General features: G+C 44.4%; 1 protein-coding gene across 2 annotated transcripts in view; it reads right to left on the bottom strand.

The window, feature by feature from the left end:
- Positions 1 to 23658, bottom strand: part of ENTREP1 (endosomal transmembrane epsin interactor 1) — a 30576-nt gene that overhangs the window by 5002 nt on the left and 1916 nt on the right. The window contains exons 3-8 of one of the 2 annotated variants that reach the window (XM_083819225.1): positions 11597 to 11707; positions 9700 to 9828; positions 8886 to 8993; positions 8630 to 8763; positions 4109 to 4238; positions 3513 to 3588 (exon numbers count right to left, since the gene is read on the bottom strand). In XM_083819225.1, the coding sequence (XP_083675351.1) occupies positions 3513 to 3588; positions 4109 to 4238; positions 8630 to 8763; positions 8886 to 8993; positions 9700 to 9828; positions 11597 to 11707 (688 nt within the window). The remainder of the gene's footprint in view (positions 1 to 3512; positions 3589 to 4108; positions 4239 to 8629; positions 8764 to 8885; positions 8994 to 9699; positions 9829 to 11596; positions 11708 to 23658) is intronic. The other variant, XM_083819224.1, reaches the window with a different exon arrangement.

Genomic DNA, 23658 nt, shown 5'->3' with positions numbered 1-23658 from the left:
AATCAGTCACCAGTCCCTACATAGGAATTAAAGACCTTGTTTCATAAGATTCTTTGTTAAAATAAAGACTTCCCTGAATTCTTGTTACCTGTATCATCTTTCCAGTTAACCAACATTCCTCCCTTTGCTGAAGGTGGGATTATGTGGTGTCACTCCTGCAAAGTGAATAGGACTGGATGAAGATACGCGTTTTGCAGCTCACCTGGTTCTGTGCCTCCATCTGATGGCACCTGGCATTTTACAAGGAAACAATTTTCTTGCTCACACAAAAGCCAAAACCAAAATGAACACAGATAGCGTCTTATTCAGAACATGGAAAATGTTCATGCTATTACCCTACCAGAAAACTGCCAGTGGCTGAAGCCGTCAAGAAAATTAAGTCTTGGATGATGTGTACTTGTTAAAGATAACACCTTATCTCCCACACAAATACAACCTAGAATCTTCTGAAAAGAAGAAGCCGTGGCAGAGCCTATATAAAGCAGACACCATCCTGACAAGTCAGGAAATAGGACCTAGCAACAGCGCATGGCAGACCAAGAACCAGGCAGGATTAAATCCATCACCAATAAAAACACTAACTCTAGTGGAGCTCTGCTACCAGTCAGTTCTTCAGGTACAGTGGTGCTCGTATTCTGGTGAAGTTTTTTTTTTTAAAAAAATACTAATCAGAAGAATAACCTGATTTCATGATCTTATGATAATTCTTAATAATGTTACAGGTCTTAGAGCCTGTAAGTGGCTTAGAGGTTAAGGTGTGAGTGGTGTAAAGCTGGTGCATACTGGAAATGCATCAACCCAGTACGTGATGACACAGGGCAGCTGCCAAGCATCCCCAGGCACCAGTAGGTTGTCTTCATACTACATTTGGCGTGGAAAATACTATTCTGCTGGATAAGAAGGCTTCTGAAGCCAGTAAAACCATTTCAGCTGGCACAAAGAATGTCTCAGGTCCTCCTGCAGCCAGCAGCTAGGTTTCAGGTAGCTAGCAGGCAGCCTTCGCTTCCACTGGGAGCTACGCCTTGTCCTCCAGTCCTGATGATGCCAAGGGAATCACGGCGTTGAACACAAAATGCCCTGGCACAACAGACCACCAGCATGAACCATAAGTTCAGCACTTATTTATAGATTGTTACTCGACATCAGCTGAGACTGCTGGTGGAGTTACTCTGCCCCACGTGTAACACGCCTGCCTCCTCACTGTGTGTCCCTGCCCTGGTGCCTTACCCCCAGCAGGCAGCCAAGCCCCACACAGCCACCCCCTCTAACCCCCCCAGAGCCAGCAGGCTGGGGACAGGCAAGAGGAGAGGAAGGAACATCACCAGGGCAGCTGACCTAAACCAACCAAAGGGATACACCATACCATGTGGTGTCACACTCAGCAATAAAAGGTGGAAAAAGGAAGAAGAGGGGAGGGGTGGGCTCTCGTTGTGAAAACGTCTGTCCTCCCAAACAACGGCTACGTGTTGAGGCCCTGCTTCAAGGACGTGGTCGTGCACTGCTCGTTGCTGGGAAGTAGAGAGTAATTTCTTTCCTCTGCACTTCCACGCAGCCTATGCTTGTGTTTTGTTTTGTTTTTTTCCCCATTCCCCCTTTTCCCTTCAGTTAAATACTTTAATTAATAATAATTTCCCCTTAATAATTACTTTTCCTTTAATTAAATTATCCTTATCTCAACTCATGAGTTGTTTCTCTCCCTTTCTTCTTTCCCTCCTTTTCTGAGGATGGGAAGTGGGAGAGCGGTTGTGGTGGAGTTGAGCTGCCTAGCAAGGTAAAACCACCACACTGACACTGCTCAGCATGTGTCATCAGCACTGTTTTGGACACAAATCCACAGCACAGCACCATTCAGGATGCTATAAAGAAAATTAACTCCATTCCAGCCAGACCAAGTACACCTCCACAAAAATAAATAAACGGAGAGATACTGCTCAGTGTATTTTCTTTTCTTAAATTCACTGCCCCTAGAAAGCCTTGGCATCTAGAAGAAACAATGTTAATTTTCTTTACCAAAGTACTCTCTTCTTGCATATGAACATAATAGCCAAGCTGAGAGGTAAAATTCACTTTGCAGGCCAATTAATAAAAATAGGATGGATAAACAAGCTAAAAAGATGGGGAGGAGAGTACAATTTACCACGTGTGATCCAGTCTCCTTGCTTAAAAGGAAGTTTTTAAATACAAACAATGCCTCAAACAATGCCTTATCATGCGTTTTGGGTTTTTGGGTGTTTTTTGTTTGTTTGTTTTTTTGGAAACTTTCCCGACTCTGTTGCCTCTCTATAGTTTCCTTTTCCTGTTTTCTGTTCTCAGAACTTTAAGCAGCCACCATGCAGTCTCACATCTGATATCAGTTTGTATTTAAGGTGTGCGGAGAATGCAACAGCAGCTTTATCTACCACAAGGCCTTGAAAACTAAGCTTTGTGTTGCCACTCCTCTGAATTTCTTTCTGGCCATCACAACTGATGAGATACCAGAAGCATGCAGGTGTTGGTTTTCAGCAGTTTCAGGCAGACCGCTGGAGTGTAAGGGAATTTTGAAAGAATTGTTATTTGATTAAAGCACAGATCTGTGGGGAAAAAACAAACAAACAAAACCCCTATTTATTCTCCTGTCATCACTTAGTAGGGACAATTTCAACTGTTTAACTTCACAAACCAAGGAGGAGTCAGAGTCATTTAAGAAATTTGGGATGTTGTTTGTTTTTTTTTTCATTTTATGTTTGTTTGTTTTTTAGTGTTTTTTTTAGGTGTCTTTACTCTCCATATTCTTGTGTTGTAATCACTGTGCGGATAAGCACACAACCATCTGTTGAACAACAGAAAATTTGTGCAGCAATAGCAAGTTAAAATGAAAAGCAGAAAGGATTTTCACCAGGGCTATACTGGAAAAGCTGCCTGTTGCTTACCTGGGAGCTAACAATATTTTAACTGCAATTGTACAGCACAGCAAATGGAAAAGCTAGGTTGAAAACAGCCTGGAACAATTTCCATGGTTTTCTGAAACAATGCTGAAGAAAGTCTGATGTAACCTCTACTTGTCGTGTAGCCACATCCTGTACCAGTATGCAGAAACTCATTAGCAATTCTTCCAGTGCAAGCTCAATAATGGAGGAAGTCCCACATTTAGCTCAACACATTATTTTTTTTGTTTTACTCTTTTCACCAGCAATAAATTGTCAAACAGGCACCATTGTCTGTACAAAGACATGGAGACACTGGAGCTGGAGATCATTTCTTACAATGTATGGATGCAGAGTCAGCAACTTAACTTGTAGATTGCTGAGAAGGGAATATATCTTTCTTTCTGGATCTTAACAGTGAACAACATTTTTTTTTTTTGTATTTTAAAGGTTAATCTCTGTTCCTGCTGCCCAAGACAATTGTAATTCTGCATCTGTGGCTTGAAATACGGTGAGTGGCTTTCAAAGAAATATTAATGCTGCTGCAATATTAAGCCATTTGGATTGGGAAGAACTGCTGTACAGCAAATTCTAAAATGTTCTTTTTACCTTGAGAGGCCTGCCTGCCACTTGTTTCCACTGAATCAGCAACAACTTCCACCACACCTACTTGCAGTGCAGCTTCCTGGAATAAAACAGAGAAGTTGAAAATCAGAAACCATCACCATTTTTTCCAATGTTTTCCAAGAGCTACAACATCCATCTTAGAAAGTGAGCAGTTAAGTACATGGTGACTATGCTATAGGGGTTTAATTCCATTGCAAAACCAAAAGTGGTATATTTCTAAAATTAATTTTCAACATCCACTTCAGACTATTTCATCCTCCCAAGTGTTTTTTGGGGGGAAGCATCTGTCTTGTGAAAACAGCAGTGACAAGGGATCAGTGCACATGGTAAAAGTCCCCATGTTGTCCAACATGGGAAGACTACAGGTAGAGAAGGGAAGCAAAGCAGGGAGGCAGCATGACAGCCCTCTAGGACAACTACTGTGCTCCACTGTGTATTCTGCTCCTTCTCCCATCCTCAAGTAGTTTTCTCCCATAACACCCAACTGGGAAGAAGTTGTTAAGCTCTAAAGGTGAGTTGCAGATCTTACCCTTACAGCAGACAGACATATTTCACTTTGAGACCGCTATGGATCATACCTGCTCGGAGCTGATCTGGCTCACCACAGCTTCGTATGGAGGAGGTGGATCCAGGGGACAGAACACTTCAACTCCTTTAATCCTCGCTCCGTAAATGTGTGGCAGTGGAATCACATCAGAGCCGAGCATCCTGCAACACAGGACACCACGCAGCGCCTTCAGCACAGTGTCCCACTGGCAGGAGGACACAGCCAGACACAGCTCTGCTGGTCTCCCTGCGCCAGCTCCGATCTGGGGATCTCAGCCACGGCTCACAAACTCGACACGAGCTGCCAGGTCTCCCAAGAGCAAAGAGGACACTGCTCCTGAGGAGGTGCCTCTCCTGTGCAGCCACCAGAGCTTCAGGCCTCCTCGGGCAGTACCGCACCCAGGAACCCGCTGCAGCTGCACAGAGGCTCAGGTTTACCTCGCAGAGACTCAAATACGGGTGGGCGTTGAAAACATGATAACCCAGCTCTGATTTTTATGAACTATTAAATTCCTAATTATAACTGAAATTCAAGATACTTCTGATCTCACGTTTCATGTTTAGTTAGATATGGCTGCGCAGAAAAACACTAGAGGCTGTGATGATGCTCGCCTACGGATATTACAGCCAATCCGTGTCTGAGGCACATATACCCCATAGATAGCCTTGCTTCTCAATTTACTATAAAGAAGCCTCAAATACAGCTGAAATGCTGAAGATGTTTTCCTGCATTATCTTCCTCTCAGGTGGCAGAAAGGGAAGAAATCAGAACAGTGTCTGAAGAAACTCTTTTAGGCAAATGTTGCTTTTGGCAATGAGTTTTTACCTTACCTCATTTAACACTGGGGCAGGGTGGTGATGGACTGCCCAGGGAAACTTCCCTATACAACCTTCAAGTCTTTGACCCAGGTCAGCTAAGTTTTTCTCTGCTTTTCCTTACATTTTAAGCTACTGATTTGGCAGTGAGCAGGCGCCTCATGCAACCACAAGTTTTGCTCTCCAGATCCATTTCAGGCTTCTAGCTACCAGGGCTGGATGTAGACTGTCTACAGAGACACACTGCACAAGAGCAAGACCTTCCCTGCAGAGCTTAGGATTTCTCTGGACAGTGTCTAGAGGGAACAAAGATGGCTGTGAAAGAATATTTTTTTTTCATGCCAGGATCTGAAAGTGCAGAGGGAATGGAACTATCTACAAAAGGTTGCTAAAACAGGAAAGGAATAAAACTTGCCAAAACAAAAAACAAAACTTTTTGTCAATTGGTCATTACTTTTTTAATTTAAAAAACAGAAAATATTTCAGCCTATTTCATCTGTCCCTATAAGCTCCAAAATCATTTTCAAGTACAATGGAAATTGATGTTCAATTGATATTAATTCTTCACATTTTTTTTAAGTGTTCCACATATGTGCTGAGCTTACAGCCACTGCACACCCCAGAATCATACAACTCTTGAACCTTAGTTTGACTTCATTTTTAAATATGCTTGATCTGGTCTACCCAGCTCAGTCACACTGAAAATTAATGCTGCATACAAGAATTGTATCACGTTACATCTTATTAGAGACTATGAAACTAGAAAAGCATTCCCCTAAGTGCTAGGGCATAAAGCATATAAAACTTTAATGAAAGAACGTGCGTGTTTGTCATTCTGTTCTTTATCTCTTAATGTCCACTCTCTCTTTTTACACAAGGGGAGAAATTCATGCATTAGTCCTGCAAGCTGCAGTGGACAACAGCGGGCAATGTTCCTCTAACCTCTTCTCTAGGCAGGTGCTCTCTCTCCAAAGTTGACCCCTGCCACTATCTATCTTTTCCAGCAATCTCAACACAGACTTCACTCAGGATATCAGAAGGCTGTTACTGCATGGGTAAAAAGCAATTACAGATTACATACTCCACATACTTTTACAGAGATTGTAAGGGTCTAGGTGCAGATGAGCAGCAAACAGCGAGTGGCCTTCTTAATGACAACATGGGGAGGTAGGGAACAGTAACGAAGGCTTTCTCTGGGCAGCCACGGGCTATGCAGAGCGCTCTAGGCATGGGGAAGGCAGGTGCCCGCCAGCACACCGACGGGGAAGGGCTCGTCCTCGCCCATCTCCCACCCTCATGCCTGCTCTGAGAGGCGGCTCAGAGCTCCAGGCTCACAGCATGGCTCATTAGTAGGGGTGTGCTGAGCTGCTAAGGAACAAGTGGCACGTGGGGCCAGTCTGAGACACGTATCGAACTGGGAGTAACCTGAGCAAACAGATCTGCGTTTTGGTAAATGCCTCTTATTCCCAAATCGTAAATACTTTCAACCAGACTAAGGTGTATTTCTGGATCCCAGGTAACTGTTTTGCTGCCCTAAATGGATTCCCTCTTCCTAATCTGGAAGATTATTATATTTCAATTCCTAATCTGGAAGCTCAGCTGTACGTCCTACTGCTGCGCCAGTCCTGAAAAGTAACTGCTCTTCCCTTCTCTGTAAAACAACAAGGTGAGACGTAGGAGTTGAGCAGACATCTGCAATGCTAGTTTGTCACTGAGCAGGACAAACACTGAAGGTTTCCTATGAATAAAGGAACATTTCCTATGAGCAAAGGAACAGACCACCAATCTAGCTTTGCTGGCAGTGCCTCCAGCTCTGCAACTCAAAGGGTGGCAGAGAAGGGAAGCAGGATCCTAACACACCCCTAGCATGCATTTCAAAGCCTGCAATGCTTGCTTTCTCATCTGGACATGTCTGTCTGGGAACAGCCCTGGGTGCAGTTGGCAGAGGGTGCCTCTCGACCCTGGACAAGCTCCGCAGCCGCCCTCTCTCCTCAGAAGAGGCCCTCAGCTCAGAAGGCAGGTGACGGGCACGGGGCGCGGAGGCCGGGGGAGAAGAGGCCCCCGTCACACCTCAGCCCGGGGTGAGTCAGTTTCCCTGTCTGCCAGGAAGGGAAATGAAGGCTGCCTGCTGCTTTCACTTCTGCCCTCAGCACCTTTAAACGAGCAGGCAGACTTTGGAAAGACGTCGCCTTCGCTTAGATGTTATTATCAGCAAGTTTCAGCCCAGCAATGGGCGAGGCAGCCACCCTACACTAGGCTGCAGAAGCCTCAAACACTGCCCAGCAGCCCCTGCTGTGCTGAAAATAGACAAAGAGAAACACTGCTGCCGGGAAGGAGATAGCCATCTAGACTGACATGCCAGACAAAGAACGACAGCCCCGCTGGAAAGCAGGGGAACTGTGACAAGCACATTTCAATAAATACCTCATCTGCCAAAGAGATCACTGCGCACGCCGCTCTGTTTTCACACCGCTCTGTTTTCCTAATGAGCATGTTAGATGCTGGAACCGAGACTTGCATAGCAATGTTTTTTAGTAAAGGCTGGAGTTTTAGATGGCTTTCTCATTCCAAATCTATTCCTGTACCATTTTACTTTTGCAGCCCCACAACAGGAACTGTAATTACCTCAGCAAGGACCACAGAGTCACGCGCAGTGTTCCTGACGAAACATGGAAATAAACAAAAGAGTCCTGCACACAGCAAAAAGCAGGAGTTTTAAAGAAGAGTTAGATCATTCAAACTGCTTGGGCTTCGTGGTATTTTTACCTATAAGCACTGACTGTTCACAGCAGAGTAATGCAGCCCCACCAGAATCATAAGCTAATAAACAAAGCTAACCTGCTACCTACTGTGAAGAGTGTGTAACTACCTGGAAAATGATGGGTAACAAACCCCAGATAGAAATAATCCCCACCACCATCAAATTTACATTTTAATTTTTCATAAGACTACTTATAACACAGAAGGCAGCCTTCTGCAACAGAAAATTTTTCTGCACCTTTTCTGTCACTCACAAGAAGATTAATACAGCTATTATTTTATCATCCTCCAAATCCTTCTTCCCTTATCTTTGTAGTACTGAATCTCCCTGCTCAAAAAAAAGCAGGGAAAAAAAAAGAGAGCGATTACAATGACTTGTGACTATCCCGTTTGTACTCTGATATGTTAACTCATCTCTCCCTCCTTGCTCCCACTCCAACGCCATCACATGGCTACAGATGAAGAAAAGCCCAGCAACAGCAACAGGGACAGATCCTGCCCGATTGCTCACACTGTGAAGGGTTTTCCCAGGTATGGAGATAAGGGCAGTGATTACATGGCGTATGGGCACAATAAAAATATACTCTTTGAGCAGCCCTGTCTGCCAAAGAGAAAGGACTGAATTATTCTGGCAATGGGGGCCTCTGGGTAAGGAGTCTCTCTCTCACACAAATTGTGCCTGGCTTTCAGTCACTGGTGTGCTCTTGACAGCATCGTACAAGTTTTCAGTCATGTCAAATTGCAGCATTTCTCTTACCCAGAAACAGTTCCTACACAATTTGAAGTGAAAACTACAAAATTATAGTCCTCCATTCCACTGTATTTACACTGCCTCCTAACTCATCAGTTTTTCACCTTTAAAAAAAAAAAGCCACCAACATTTTTAAACAAGTAACAGAGAAAATAGTCTTAAACAAATGAAGATTACATAGGTTTCCAAAGATGCTAACAGAAAGGAAGAGAGTCTGGGGATTTACCTGCGACTCATTCGTGGAGTATACGAATAAAACGTTGCAAAATACGAAGGAGGTGGCACAGGCGGGACGAAATCTTCAGGATCTGAAATGTGACCTTGTTCTTCAATTTCTTCTGCAGAAATCTGAGATTCATCCTAATCAAATGCAACTTCCGTTAACAAAGCTTCCAACTGCAATCTAACGTTACTGAACCATGTAATCTAATAATACTGTTAGTACCACCGTTTATATTAGGCAGTGCCTTGCACTCACGTACTATGCAGGATCTTCTTGTTGCAAATATCTGTAAGTAACGCAGAGCAGCTGCTACCAAGCAAACTGTGGTGGTGAGAGCATTCAGGGCACAAAGAGCAAAGAGAACTTTCTGAAGAACATGAAGATTATGGAAATTAAAAGATTAAATCAAGGTATTTGTAAATGTCAAAAAAAATAAATCAAAAACAAACACAGAAAACACAAAGATGACAATGACAATTACTTCTTAAAAATGTATGTGATGCAGTCTTTGGGATAGATAATCTCCGAGACTGGAAGAATTTGCAAAAGCTTATTTTGCCCTATTATGTGTCTTTGACAGAGAGATCCAGGAGGGTTTAACACTGCTCAGATGTGATTTATAGGCCATCTATTCTTCCAAGAATTTTAACCTTTCTCTTAGCTTTTCTGTGAAAAACCTGAATCTGAGATAGTTAAAGCACTTTTTTATTTGGAGATGATGCTGTCTTGAAGTTCTATTTTAGCTTTTTTGGAAGCTAAGAAGGGCTGAGTATACCAAGAGAGATGACAAACAGAGGCCTCTAATTATAAACTTAAATTTACATCATCCTTACCCATGCAGTCTTGTCTGAACTGAACTGTAGCTGTGGTTGTATAAACCACAGAAATGATGAAAAACACATGCCAGATCAGCAATGCACTGGTCAAGACTCAAAGACGAGCAAAAAATCTTCTGTGTAGAAGACCAGAAGATAACAGAATTTTTCATAGTAAAAACATTACTTCAGTATTGCGTTTCTACCCAAGTATGGACATTATCCAAGCAGTCATTTTAGGCAGCAAGTGCAGGGTACCTTAAGAAGGAGGTGAACAGCACTGCATGACTTCACTGGGTAGAGCTTCAGTGCATTCTCTTTTTCTGTGCATTTAGTGGGATGAAATTCTTCACAACAGAAACAAATCTTGTTTTCACCCACATCCACCTTTAAAAACAAAAAGCACACTTTTAAATTTATTACCTGTTTTACACAACGTTTTCAGTTGCATAATACAGAGCCTGTGTTAAACTGTATCTCAGACAGTGCAGACTGGAATACAGGCTTCTAAAATGAAATTCGTACAGTTCAGTATGTACAATTCACCTATCACAGAGCTGTATTACACATACCTCTTATTTGAAAGAGCATTACTAATAAGCTCAAGACATTTAAATACATCTTAAATCTAATCAAAGCTGCAGTGATTACTGAACAATTTTAGTATCCAAGCTCCTGCAATACCTAGCAGCCTAGAAGCTCTTGACCAATACATAAGCCACATTCTTTGATTCATGGGTATATATATTCTGCATCTCTGTGGGACAGAATAGTATCCACAACTGTAACTTCAACCCGATCAAACCAGTAACAGTTAAACCTGTACAGCACTGTTTGCAACTTTTGGAGTAATGTCGTTATCTTGGTTTTCAAGTAGAAATTCAACATTGGTGTGCCTTGAGATAATTGTTTTATTAGCTGTCAAATTCTCTAGAGTCACTGCGTCAAAGGTTTTCCACTTACACAAGTCAGTTCATGGAGTAATTAATGATTTTCGGAACATCTTTTCACTGTACCCTATGTTTCCAGCCACAGAATGCTCCAAAAGTCCTGAAATGTTTAACCACCTTGTCTTGAAGAACACTAACAGTTCTCCACGCTGCTTCAGTAGGTTGATATTGATTAAGTGCTTGTAATCTTGGACTCTCACTGCACTGGGCTGACTGGCATGTTAAGGAACCAACAATAGCTTTCTGTGAAGCAGCAAGTGTATCAAAATAAATAGTCAAAAATCTTTCCATTAACCCTTAAGATTTCCTCTGGCCCTTATACATGATCGTCTTTATTACTAAGTGATCCTGTATCTTTCTATTTAAATTACTGCACTGTTTCTCATTCAAAAATTCTTCTGCTTCTTATGACACCCATTTGACAAAAATCCTTTGCAATCCGTCCTTTCCTGTGCAGATAGCTTTTTCCTGCAGTAGAAGTGTTCTGAGAACACAGAATGGTTTATCTACCTTATTTTTTTTTCTCATGGCTCTTTCTGTAAGTAACAAACATATGTTGTTCTGAACAGGTATAGCAAAACTGTATAAACTCTCACCCACTATATTGACTGGGCTTTTTCAGTTAGCTCATCAGTACCTAGTCATGCTTTTACCAATGATTTATCTTTGTCAGATGACTATAAAAATCCTTTCTGCTAATTCTTAAGTGACTGTTATATTAAAATTCGTGAACAATGCTGGCAAGAGGAATTTTCTAAATATGTGTTTGGAATTATCTTGCACACAATCAGCTGTGTCTTCAGATGCTGAAGACAGAGCCCAGCTATCAATAAAATCAAATAAAACCATTTCTGGGCCAATTATGCTTTCTTAAAACCCTCACAACATACTCTTTTGGGGTCTTTACCCTAGAGAGATTAACAGTTTATGAAGACTCCAACCCCACCCCAAAAGCAAATGTTTATAAACACAGATAACAAAAACACTGTTGTGGATTTCAGTGAGTGTGTTCACAATTTGAATTGAGTCTAGGCTTGAAAGAGCAAGCTTTTTTTTTGTTTATTTGTTTTTTTACCCCCAACACACTGTAGCTGTATTTTTACCACCTGACATGCATTACTTGCACCTCAACATTAGCACATTTTGTGAGCCCAATTTGAGAGATGATGCTATGAAGAAATGTGTAAATCTCTACGTCTGCTCACCAGATCACATCTAGGAACGCTGGACACAAACTGAGCACCTTGACATCCTAGTATAAATCCAGCCAGGTTCAGCAGCACACAGATGACGGACAGCAGAACAAATAGGTTAACCTGAAACAGGAAAGACAACAGCAGATGGAACAGGATCACAAAACTGATACAAGAAACCTATGGCAATGCAAATCCCATTCCCAAACTCAAGACTCTTTCCTTCTGGGCAATTTCCAAAACTCCCTGGGACTTCACTGAAGTGCCCCTGGGTGTCTAATCTTAAATCAGATCAATCTTAAAGCAGATTATTACTTTGAACACATTTACTGTCTCTCTCTCTCTCTCAGCTTATCCTGCACTAACTGTGCAGTAATAAAATGCATGCAACTACTGAAAAGCACAGGTAGCTAAAGATTTTCTGGAGCCCTCAAAAAAGTTCTATTTCTGATCCAATCAATTTTTAAAAGCACTTTTCTACCCAGACTGTTTTCCAAAAGGTCCTCAAAATTGTCCAACTGCCACGTAACCAGCACCCCAATGAACTAGGGCAAGGCACGTAGAAAAGTGCAAAGCATCTTAAAAAGTTTGCAAAACTTCTGAAATCCACAGTAGAGTAGAATCATATCGTGTCATAGAATCGTATCATGAAATGGTTTGGGTTGGAAGGGACCTCAAAGATCATCTGGTTCCAACCCCCCTGCCATGGGCAGGGACGCCACCCACTAGATCAGGTTGCTCAAAGCCCCATCCAACCCAGTCTTGAACACCTCCAGGGATAGGGCATCCACAGCTTCTCTGGGCAGCCTGTGCCAGGGCCTCGCCACCCTCTGAGTGAAGAATTTTCTCCTAACGTCTAATCTAAATTTTCCCCTTTTAGTTTTAAACCATTCCCCCTTGCCCTGTCATTACCTGCCCGTACAAAAAGCTGCTCTCCACCTTTTTCGTATGCTCTCTTTAAGTACTGAAAATCTGCAATAAGTTCACCCTAGAGGCTTCTCTTTTCCAGGCTGAACATCCCCAGCTCACTCAGCCTTTTTTCATAGGAGAGGTGCTCCAGCCCTCTGATCAACTTCATGGCCCTCCTCTGGACCCACTCTAACAGCCCCATGTCCTTCTTCTGCTGGGGGCCCAGACCTGGACGCAGCACTCCAGGTGGGGCCTCACGAGGGCAGAGCAGAGGGGGACAATCACCTCCCTCCCCTGCTGCCCACCCCTCTGCTGATGCAGCCCAGGACGCAGCTGGCCTGCTGGGCTGCAAGCACACACTGCTGGCTCGTGTCGAGCTTTTTGTCCACCAGAACCCCCAGGTCCTTCTCTGCAGGGCTGCTCTCAATGAGATCTTCTCCCAGTCTGCAATCTGTGCTTACATGAGACTCTGTTGATATGGATTTTAAACATATGCAAGAACTTCTCCTGTCCCAATTCATACATGCAAATATTTTTCCGTACTTCTTGAGAGAGACAAGGAAGTTCTTACTATAGGTGAGAAGAATACTTCAAAGGTAAATAAAAATAACAGATTCACACCCCAACACATTTAAATTTTAAGCACTCAGTCCTACAAAGCAAGCATCAGGTCTTTTATGTCCAGAAGAGTCCTTGTTAATAATGATCTGCTCACTCAGATTCCTTTGTATTAGGAAGGGCTTAACTAAAAATGCAAGAGATGACAAAAAGCTGTGGAAGAAAAAGGAGATTGTGATGGACACGGGCTCAGTTCTGCTCCAGGTAGTTTTACAGTAGGCCCACCAACAAGACCTCCCCAAACATTCACAAAGACAGTGATACCATTCCAAATAAATTTAGCTGATGTATCATGGTTAGCTACCTAGACATCTGGACCAGAAATAAATCAGAGCCACTGCACCAATTTACGATCCTGTTTACTTAATTTCAGGGAAAAATAATCACTCCTGAATGGCTAAGAGCTGAAGAGCTTTACTGTTCATGCTCATTCCTTAAATTACAACGTCATCTCTGTACGTTTTACAGAATTGTAACACTACCACATAAGGTAAGTTTTAACCTCAAAAAAAACAACAAACAAAGTAGCTTTTAGTACTTCTCTGAAGTGAATTGTGACTATTGTGTTCTAGACATACTGAGAACAATCAATATTAAGGGGAACAGCATTTTTTTTACGGGGAACATCTAGTTTTATAAATACGATAAAACCACAGATAAGAGGTTTTTAATGACAGGAAGCACTTTGAGTGTCATTTGTCTTTATGTACAGACATTTAAACCACAGATTTTAATCTCTATTTTTAAATTAACTCTTTTCTCAGCACTCAAGTGAATCAATACCTTTTCTTACACTTTTGTCTAGATTATCCCAGTTACCCAAGTCTGTCAGAGTAGTTCTAAGGGTATCTCATGCAAAGAATGTTTTTCATCTACGTTCAACTCAAGGCACTGTAAACCAGAAATTTTATGTAAAAATAAAAACACAATCTGTTTTTTATTATATGCATAGCCTATTTGTGACTGCAAAATTTAATATACAGAACTTCCCATTAAAGATGCAGAAGATAAAAATAATTCTTCCACATACAACCTAAAACATTATCAGGATCTGAACCCTAGTTGATAATACATTTACATCCCTTAGTGGACAGGAATGAGCATTCAGCTCATTTGTCAAGCTCTTGTCAAGAGAAAAGACCCTTTTTCTTTCTGCCCCATCACTGGTTAGTATTTTTACAGAATGGCTGAGGTTGGAAGGGACCTCTGGAGGTCATCTGGTACAAGCCCCCTGTTCAAGCAGGGCCACCTACAGATGGCCGCGCAGGACCATGTCCAGCTGGGTCCTGAGAGCCTCCATGGATGAACACAACCCCTTCGGGCAACCCGTGTCTGTGTCTGACTATCCTCACAGTACAAAAACATTTGTCCTACATTCTGATGGAATTTCATATATTGTGACCACTGCCTCAAGTCCTGTCAATGGGCACTACTGAGAAGGGTCTGGCTCCCTTTTCATTATTCCTTTCCATCAGGTATTTACGCAGATGGAAGCCTCCTCTTCTCCAGGCTGAACAGTCCCAGCCCTCTCAGCCTTTCCTCACAGGAGAGGCACTCCAGTCCCTTCATCTCTTGGTGGCCCTGTGCTGGACATGCTCCAGTATGTCCGTGTCTCTCCTGTACTGGGGAGCCCAGAACTGAACCCAGCACTCCAGACGGGTCTCACCAGTGCTGAGTAGAGAGGAAAGATCACCTCCCTTGGACCTGCTGGCAAGTCTCTGACTAACGCAGTCCAGGCTGCCATTGGCCTTCTTTGCCACAACAGCACTTTGCTGGCTCATGGTCAGCTTGTTGTCTGCCAGGACCCCTGGGGATATTCTCCAGAAGGGCTTTCCAGCAGTTAATTCCCCAGCATGTACTGGTGCCTGGGGTCTCTGCAGGGGCAGAACTCTGCATTTTCCCTTGCTAAACTTCGAGATTCCTCTCCACCCACTTCTCCAGCTCTCCAGGTCACTGTTTGGGACGCAACAACACCTGGTGTATCAGCCATTGCTCCCTGTTTTGTATCATCTGTGAACTTGCTGAGAGTGCACTCTGTCCTGCTGTCTAGATCATTCATTAAGATATTAAATAGCATTGTCCCCAGTAACCACCCCTAGGGTGCAATGCTGCTGACTGGCCCCTGGCCAGCCTTTGTGTCACTGATCGCCACCCTTTGGATCCAGTCATTCATCTAGGTTTCAACCCACCTCGCCGTCTGCTTATCTAACCTGTACCTTGTCAGCTTGCTTTGTAAGATATGTTCTACTGCAGATGCAAATTTAAACACCTTCTCCATCGCTACTCACCTACAAGTAAAAGCAGGTGGTCCACTTTATCCCAGTAAAAGAAGAACCCCTCCATATGTGAACGAGGAGAAAAATATTGCTTCCCTTAGAATGAGCAGTCAAAGGCAGGCAGGCTATTTTAAAAGTCAAAATAGAGGTAACTAGTCTTAACTGCAGCGATAAAAATAGAAACAACTCAAACTATGAGCTTAGTTTGGCCCACTGCCCTTCATCTTTTGAGCATTAGATAGACATGGACTGTGAACAGCTGCAGAAAGTCTTGATGAACATTTATATGAATTAAACTATAAGAAAGCAAAGTGTATTCTAATGTCAGAGACAGTATTTGCTAATCTCCTGCATGTGTGATCTTTTCCACCTAAAAAAATCCTCATGCCTTTTGAGGACCCCGTCTAAATGGTGTCAGCCAACCAAGCTAACTCTGCTGAAGTCAGTGGAGTTTTCTCATTAGTGTCAATGGGAGCTCCAGCAGCAGCAGGACAAACTTACACGGTAAGGCCCTGACCTTATAACTCATTCTGTACAGGCAGGCTGTGTGCTGTCCTGCTGCTGCCACTGTTGAAGCCAGTATCTAACGCCAGGAGGAATTGCTTTAACATGCACTCACATGACTCACGCATAAGCAGGCACTTAAAAAGCGAGTGAAAGAAAAACACGTGCTCTGCACTCATTAACTCTTATACCTGTTTACGTCCTACGTATAGTCTTTATAAGCATCCTTCTAGGAAAAGATAATCCAGTGTATTGATTTTCCATACACACAGCAGTAATAGCAATAAATAGGCATTAATTATATGACCTTACTAATTTTCTATCAGTTTATTTATTGTGCCATATGGAGACCTGCAATATACCTGTGAACAAAAAAATGACACAGAAGTAGAAGACAAACTACCTCATTTAACAAAAAATTGCCTCATACTTTTAACGCAGCATTAAAATATCCCATATGACTAAGTAAAAGGCTTTTTCAGCATCAAAATAAATGATAACAAAATGAGAAGAAACCTGACTTATGCTACACATAAGGCTTTTTATAGAGTCTCACAACTAAAAGTGTATTTCTTTTCACTGGTGTAGACTGACTTTAAAACCTTTATATGAATGCCATTTCTTGAATTAATGGTGAAGACCTACATGTGGGTCACGACATTAACACTGAGCTGTTTGACTTCAGTTTCAGTTTTGTTCAGTTTTGGGCCCCTCGCTACAAGAAGGACATGGAGGTGCTCGAGAGAGTCCAGAGAAGGGCAACGAAGCTGGTGAGGGGTCTGGAGAACAAGTCTTACGAGGAGCGGCTGAGGGAGCTGGGGTTGTTCAGCCTGGAGAAGAGGAGGCTCAGGGGAGACCTCATCGCTCTCTATAGGTACCTTAAAGGAGGCTGTAGAGAGGTGGGGGTTGGTCTGTTCTCCCACGTGCCTGGTGACAGGACGAGGGGGAATGGGCTAAAGTTGCACCAGGGGAGGTTTAGGTTGGATGTTAGGAAGAACTTCTTTACTGAAAGGGTTGTTAGGCATTGGAATGGGCTGCTCAGGGAGGTGGTTGAGTCGCCATCCCTGGAGGTCTTTAAAAGACGTTTAGATGTAGCCTTTAGTGATACGGTTTAGTGGAGGTCTTGTTAGCGTTAGGACAGAGGTTGGACTAGATGATCTTGGAGGTCTCTTCCAACCTAGACGATTCTGTGATTCTGTGACTTCTAAAATGCAGAGAAAGAGGCACCACTACAGTAATTCTCACTGAAACCAAATGACTTTGCCCACTACAAAGCTCATGGCTAGAGACAGATTGTTGTGTTGTTAAGGTCATGATCTGCAGCTTCTGTTCACAGTCCTTTCTACTGTTGCTAGCAGAGCTAAAATTTAAGAATGACAGCTCATGAGGAAGTAAATAATATATATTTTGGCATAGACATTAAATCTTAGTTAAATCTATGCAATTCAGTCAGTGTGCAGATGTCAAGAACACAGTAGTTACCCTTAAAAATCTTGTTTTTTAAAACTGGTTGGGAAACATTTTTCTTCTAATAAAATTTTTCAATTAAATAAAAGGTTTACTGGAAATTTATTCTTCACAATATTTCAAGGTTTTAAATATATACTTGAGTTCCATAAGCTCTTCTGTTTTGCAGTAAAGACCCATCCATTTTTGCCATAAAAATAGAAATATTAACACCTTTCAGCGAAGGAATGTTTCAAACAGAAATTCCAAACCCCCGTGATTACCACAGTTAGGACAGCAGAAGAATACAGAATCACACAGAGCACACAACCTGTACTTTCCAAGTCAAAACCCCACTGTCTTTCACGCAACAGCTGACCACGTCTGTAACAGTGACACAAAAAGAAGAGCTTGCCCGCTGTCTGACCAAGGAACCATAAAGTGCTTGAAGCCGCTGAAAGACAAACACACTCACCCCACCTGCATCCACCATGTTAATGTCTGGATGGTGGAGGAAGGGCTCCAGAGCACAGGCAGCCACCACCGAAGCTCTCTGCCCCATGAGCAGCCTGCTTCTGATTGCTCTGTGCCATGCTCCCCGCGGTGCTCCTGCCTCCCATGGGCGACGACAGCCAAACCTTCCTCCAGCAGCAGAAACCCAGTACAGAGCAGCTGGCAGAGATGTCCTTAATTCAAAGTTGGCATTACAGTTATCTGGGCACAGCGTCAAATCCAAGTGAGTTGGTGTATTGGGTTTACAGGGCAAGGTTGTAGTAGCGGGGATCTGCAGGGGTGGCCTCTGTGAGAAAAGTCCAGCAGCTGCCCCATGTCAGATAAGGGCCAGCATCAGCCAGCTCCAAAAGGACTTGTCACTGTCCAGAGCTGAGCCAGTAAGCGATGTTTGTGCTTCCATGACAGCAGATTGAAGAAAGGGAAAAAACTGCTGGACAACAGCAGCTGGGAGAGAGATGAGTGAGAAGCAACCCTGCAGACCCCTGGGTCAGTGCAGCAGGAGGGCAGGAGGTGCTCCAGGCACTGCAGCAGAAATTCCCCTGCGGCCTGTGGAGAGGCCCCTGGTGGAGCAGGCTGTCCCCCTGCAGCCCATGGGTCCCACACGGAGCAGATCTCCACGCTGCAGCCCGTGGAGGAGCCCCCGGTGGAGCAGGTGGAGGTGGCCTGGAGGAGGCTGCGGCCCATGGAGAGCCCCCGCAGGAGCAGGCCCCGGGCCGGAGCTGCAGCCCGTGGAGAGGAGCCCACGCAGGAGCAGGGGTCTGGGGGGAGCTGCCGCCCACCCGTGGGGGACCCGTGCTGGAGCAGTTTGCTCCTGGGTGAAGGATGGACCCCGTGGTACGGAGCCGTGTGGGAGCAGGGGCAGAAAGTGACCATGAAGGAGTGGCAGAGACGAAGCGTTAGGGACTGACCGCAGACCCCACTCCTCCGTTCCGCTGCACTGCTTGTGGGGAGGATACACAAGAGGGTGGATGGGTGGAAGGTGGTTTTAGTCTGTTTTTATTTTTTCACTGCTCTGGCATGTTAGTAATAGGTAATTAATTTTATTAATCTCCCTATGCTGAGTCTGTTTTGCCCATGACGATAACAGTTGAGTGATCTCCCTGTCTGTGGTTTTACTCAGGTGAGCAGCTGAGTTCTGCCATGGCTGCTCTCTCACTCCCCCTCCTCAAAGGGGAAGGGTGAGAAAATACGATGAAAAGGGCTCAAGGATTGAGATAAGGATGGGGAGATCGCTCAGTGATTATTGTCACGGGCAAAACAGAGTAGGGAGACAGTAAGATTTACTGTCTACCACTAACGAGCCAGAGAAGTGAGAAACAAAGGAAAGAAACCAAAAGTACCCTCCCCCCATCTGCCCTTTTCCACCTCCTCCCCCGGAGCGGTGCAGGGGAAAGGGGAATGGGGGCTGCGGTCAGTCCCTAAGACTCCTTCACGGTCCCTCTCTGCCCCTGCTCCACGCGGGGTCCCTCCCACGGGATGCCGTCCTTCCCGAACTGAGCCTGCGGGGGCTGCCCACAGGCAGCAGCTCTTCAAGCACTGCTCCCACATGGCTCCGTACCACGGGGTCCATCCATCCCCCAGGAGCAAACTGCTCCAGCACGGGTCCCCCACGGGTGGGCGGCAGCTCCCCCCAGACCCCCTGCTCCTGCGTGGGCTCCTCTCCACGGGCTGCAGCTCCGGCCCGGGGCCTGCTCCTGCGGGGGCTCTCCATGGGCCGCAGCCTCCTCCAGGCCACCTCCACCTGCTCCAGCGGGGGCTCCTCCACGGGCTGCAGCGTGGAGATCTGCTCCGTGTGGGACCCATGGGCTGCAGGGGGACAGCCTGCTCCACCAGGGGCCTCTCCACAGGCCGCAGGGGAACTGCTGCTGCGTGCCTGGAGCACCTCCTGCCCTCCTGCTGCACTGACCTGGGCGCCTGCAGGGCTGGTGCTCACTGCTCTCTCTCTCCCAGCTGCTGTTCTGCAGCAGGTTTTTTTTCCCCTTCTTCAATCTGCTCTCACAGAGGCACAAACAACATCACTTATTGGCTTGGCTCTGCCCATCGGCGGGGCCCTGATGTAACATGGGGCAGCTTCTAGATTCTTCTCACAGAAGCCAGCCCTATGATCCCCTGCTGCCAAAACCCTGCCTCATAAATCCACTACGCTGTCCTTACCTGAACCCTTTCCATCATATTTTCTCCCCCTGTACCTTTGAGGAGTGGACATGAGAGAGTGGTTGTGGTGGAGGTCAGCTGCCCAGCTGGCTAAAACCACCACCACAGTTGGCTTGGTGTGAACCAGTGCAGCAGCAAGGACCGAGGTTACCACAGCAAGCACGGCCTGTCAGAGATGTGAGCTGCTCTTAATGTGGATGCAAACAAACAAGCAACGAGGAATCAGTATGCTTTTTGAAAAAAGATAGGTTCCTTCAGTTGAAAGTAAGATTTACAGGTGTGATGACGGAAGGATTTTCAGAGTGGATGGGAAGAAACCAGCTTCTCTGCAAGCAGAAAATTGCATGCAGCCCTGAACCACTGACAGCCAATATCCAAACAACTTAAGGAAGAAAAAAAAATCCCTTTCCCCATAAACACATTCAGGCAGGCACACACAGGAGGAAGCTTCTCCTCAGGAGGAAAAATCAGCTTCAGAGCACAAGTGCAATAAGCTGACTTCCGAAGTGGCTTGACAACGGATACCCAGGAGAGAAAAGCCTCAGACAACCACAGGCAAGGTAAGATTTCAGAGCCACAGCTTCTCAGCTGCTCTGCCACTGAAAGCCATGCTGGCCCTGCAAGAACGTCCTTCGAAGGAGCCGATTACAATGCAATTTTGCCTCACAGCACCCTGACTCTGCAACCTGTTATTCACTCATCACCTTCCATTGCTCTGCTACAGCCACCCCTCTCTGGACTGACTGGAGGCCCACCATCGCCTGCAACCGACAGATTTCTCTACCCTTTTCCAAGCACAGCAGTGACCGATACACAGCCACCCCCTCTGCCATCTCCTCTCCCAGCACCCTGCAGGGAGACAGAGGGGAAATCTTTGTAAGCAAAGGCACTGCCTTTTCATCGGAGGAACCAGACAGCAAAGGAGATGCAGACAAATGGATGCACTCCCACAGGTTTTTCAGGCTCTGAAATCCCTTGTCAGAATAGCAAACAGGCTCCTTCTAGAAAGGCTTGGTATGCTTTAAAGGGGGTGAAGTAAAGTGTGAACTCCATTATAAAGTCCCTTAAAAACTGCAAACTGACAATAAAAATAAGCTAACACAAGAAGTCTCAAGAAACACCGTGTTCCTACTGCAAGCTCATCTGAGGAACGACACCTCCTTAAAGACATTCTGCAGCACCCACCCGGTATTCAGCTTAAGTGCCAGCTCCGGAAATGAGGGAGGAATAAATAATGGAGTTCAACTGCAGCCTCATCTGAGGCTCTCAGAGCACACAAAGACAAATTAAAATCTATATGTAATTACTCAACTTGGGCTAGAAACAAAATGATTTGGGGGTTTGGATGCATATGAAGGATTCTAGAGGATACTTGGAATGCGTAGTTACATGAAATTATGAAAGCTAGCTGAGCAACTGACAACAGCTCTGCATAAGAAGAAAGAGGCCTGTCCTTATGAATAGAAGAGCATTTGTAGATTAAGACATAACCAGAGATGAAAAAGGATAATGACCACTGCTAGTCCCACAAACTTTATGCTGTAACTGTTGAGCACAGTCCAAAGGCACTTCATGAACACATCTAAACGCTAGTATAAATTGCAGCACTGCAGAACGTGGTAATTCATACCACATGCCCAGAATAATCCTCACTCCTCAGATTTCAGGCATGGGTCTAGCACAGGTACCCAACATGCCCAGTACCCAGGTTCTGCTGCAATCTTATAAAACCACCTTCATGTGAAATCAATCCTTTCTGCATTGCTTATTTGCCGCATAAAGGAAATTTCTACACCTGGCACCTGCCTGAGCTAAGGCCTGTCAGGAGGAGAGACGTGTGATCACTGCAGCCTTCGCGCCAGGGACACGGCTCTGCGCTATTTCTGAACAGGCAAAGAGATCAGGGACCCAGTCCAAGCCTGGTGAGAGGAACCCATGACAAGTGTATTTGCAAGGAGTAAGTGCAAGAGGCTTGCGTAAGGAGCAAAAAGGAGAGGGCAGTCACAGCTGGAAACAAATCTGTTTTAGCTCTGAATGCATTTTCTGGTCTTATTTATGAATGTTCTAACTCTAAGCCATTATGTACAATGACTGTCATTACCTAGGTCTTTAGGAAACCTGCTTTTACAACTTACACAGCAACTCAAAACTACCAAGAGAAAATGTTCAGGTTACAAGAGGATGGGTATATTAAAAATTTAGCCCAAAATGAGTTTGCTCATAGAAACTAACATTCTTTACTTGATAGGCCATAGCTAGTTCATTCAATGCAAGACTCCCTTTGAAAGTTAGTTTCTTCCTGTTAATTTTTATTTTTACTGAAGCCCTGTGAACTGTTTAGCACTGGTTTCCTTTTTTGCATTTTATTATCTGACTTTCAAAAATCTTCTACAAAACATACATAAAATTAAGGGGAAAAAATAGGTTCACAATATCATCTACTCATAGAACAATTGTAATTGAAGGGACCTCAGGAAGTCTCCAGCATATCCTCCTGCTCAGCACAGGGTCAGCTATGAGATCAGAGCAGGTTGCTCAAGGCTTTAATCGGTCTCATCTCAGAACTCCCCATCTGCTGCACAACATCCCCGGGCAATTTGTTCTTGCCTGCTCGACCCTCCTAAGATCAGTGGAAACAAATGAAAGGATCAGAAAGAGTTTGCTGCTTTTGTATTTCAGTAAGACGAGAAGGGCCCACAAAGTTTATGCTCAGAAGGCCTTAAAGAAAAAAAGGAAATTACAGCAACAAGAAACAACACAGAACACATGTAATATAGAAAAAGGCGACACCCTGCAAGCCTCAGGCATTTTGAGAGAGATGGCGCTTACATTTATTTTCATAAAAGCATGGTCCTTCCAGACTGGGTGCCCCAGAGACCAGGCTCCTCCTTGTATCCACAGGACCAGTATAAAGACTTGTTCTGCTCCTGTTGTGCTAAATAATGCATCATGAAGACACCACAGTTGATCCACAGCTCGCTTCTCTGATCCTCGGTACCTCCTACCAATGACAATGTGGATACCTCACACATCCCAAAGAAGCGTTGCATAAAAACAAAACAATTGCTTTGTCCTGGAAACAGTCTTGAGAAGCGACGATATGGTTTTTTTTTTAAAAAAAAAAGGAAAAGAAAGAAGAAAAAGCACCTTCAAATGCTTTTTTCAAATCCCATCTCTGAAATGTTGAGAGATGCAGAGCTTTAGATTTCACTTACAAACAGAAAGAGCTTGCACACCCTGCACATTGATTTACTTCTCTCAGAACATTGTAATGTCAACTGTATTTGAAACAGTAACGCTGGATACTGCAAGGCACCAATGCTTAGGTTAGAGCTCAAACCTGCTATCAGACACTAGCAAAGGACAAATAAGCAAAGCTTTCAAACCAATTGCCTTATTTCAGCTCAAGCAGCACTGCCTCAGAGAGCCGAATTATTTATACTAAACTAGTATTTTCTTATACCTACACAAACACAAAAAGTGCTCTGTAAACAACACGAGCACATCCTCCAGACATGGTCTACTCCTGCCCGTAACAGAGACTCCGAGAGGGAACTTAGCCTTTTGCGGGCTTTGACTTCTCCCTCAATAATTATGGCTCTACAATCTGAAAAAAGAGACCCAATAGTATAGTCTATGTTTTCAAGGAGAAAG

This window comes from Anser anser (genome assembly GCF_964211835.1).
Source record: "Anser anser genome assembly, chromosome: Z".
NCBI lineage: Eukaryota > Metazoa > Chordata > Aves > Anseriformes > Anatidae > Anser > Anser anser.
This window is presented reverse-complemented; position numbering and strand designations above follow the sequence as displayed.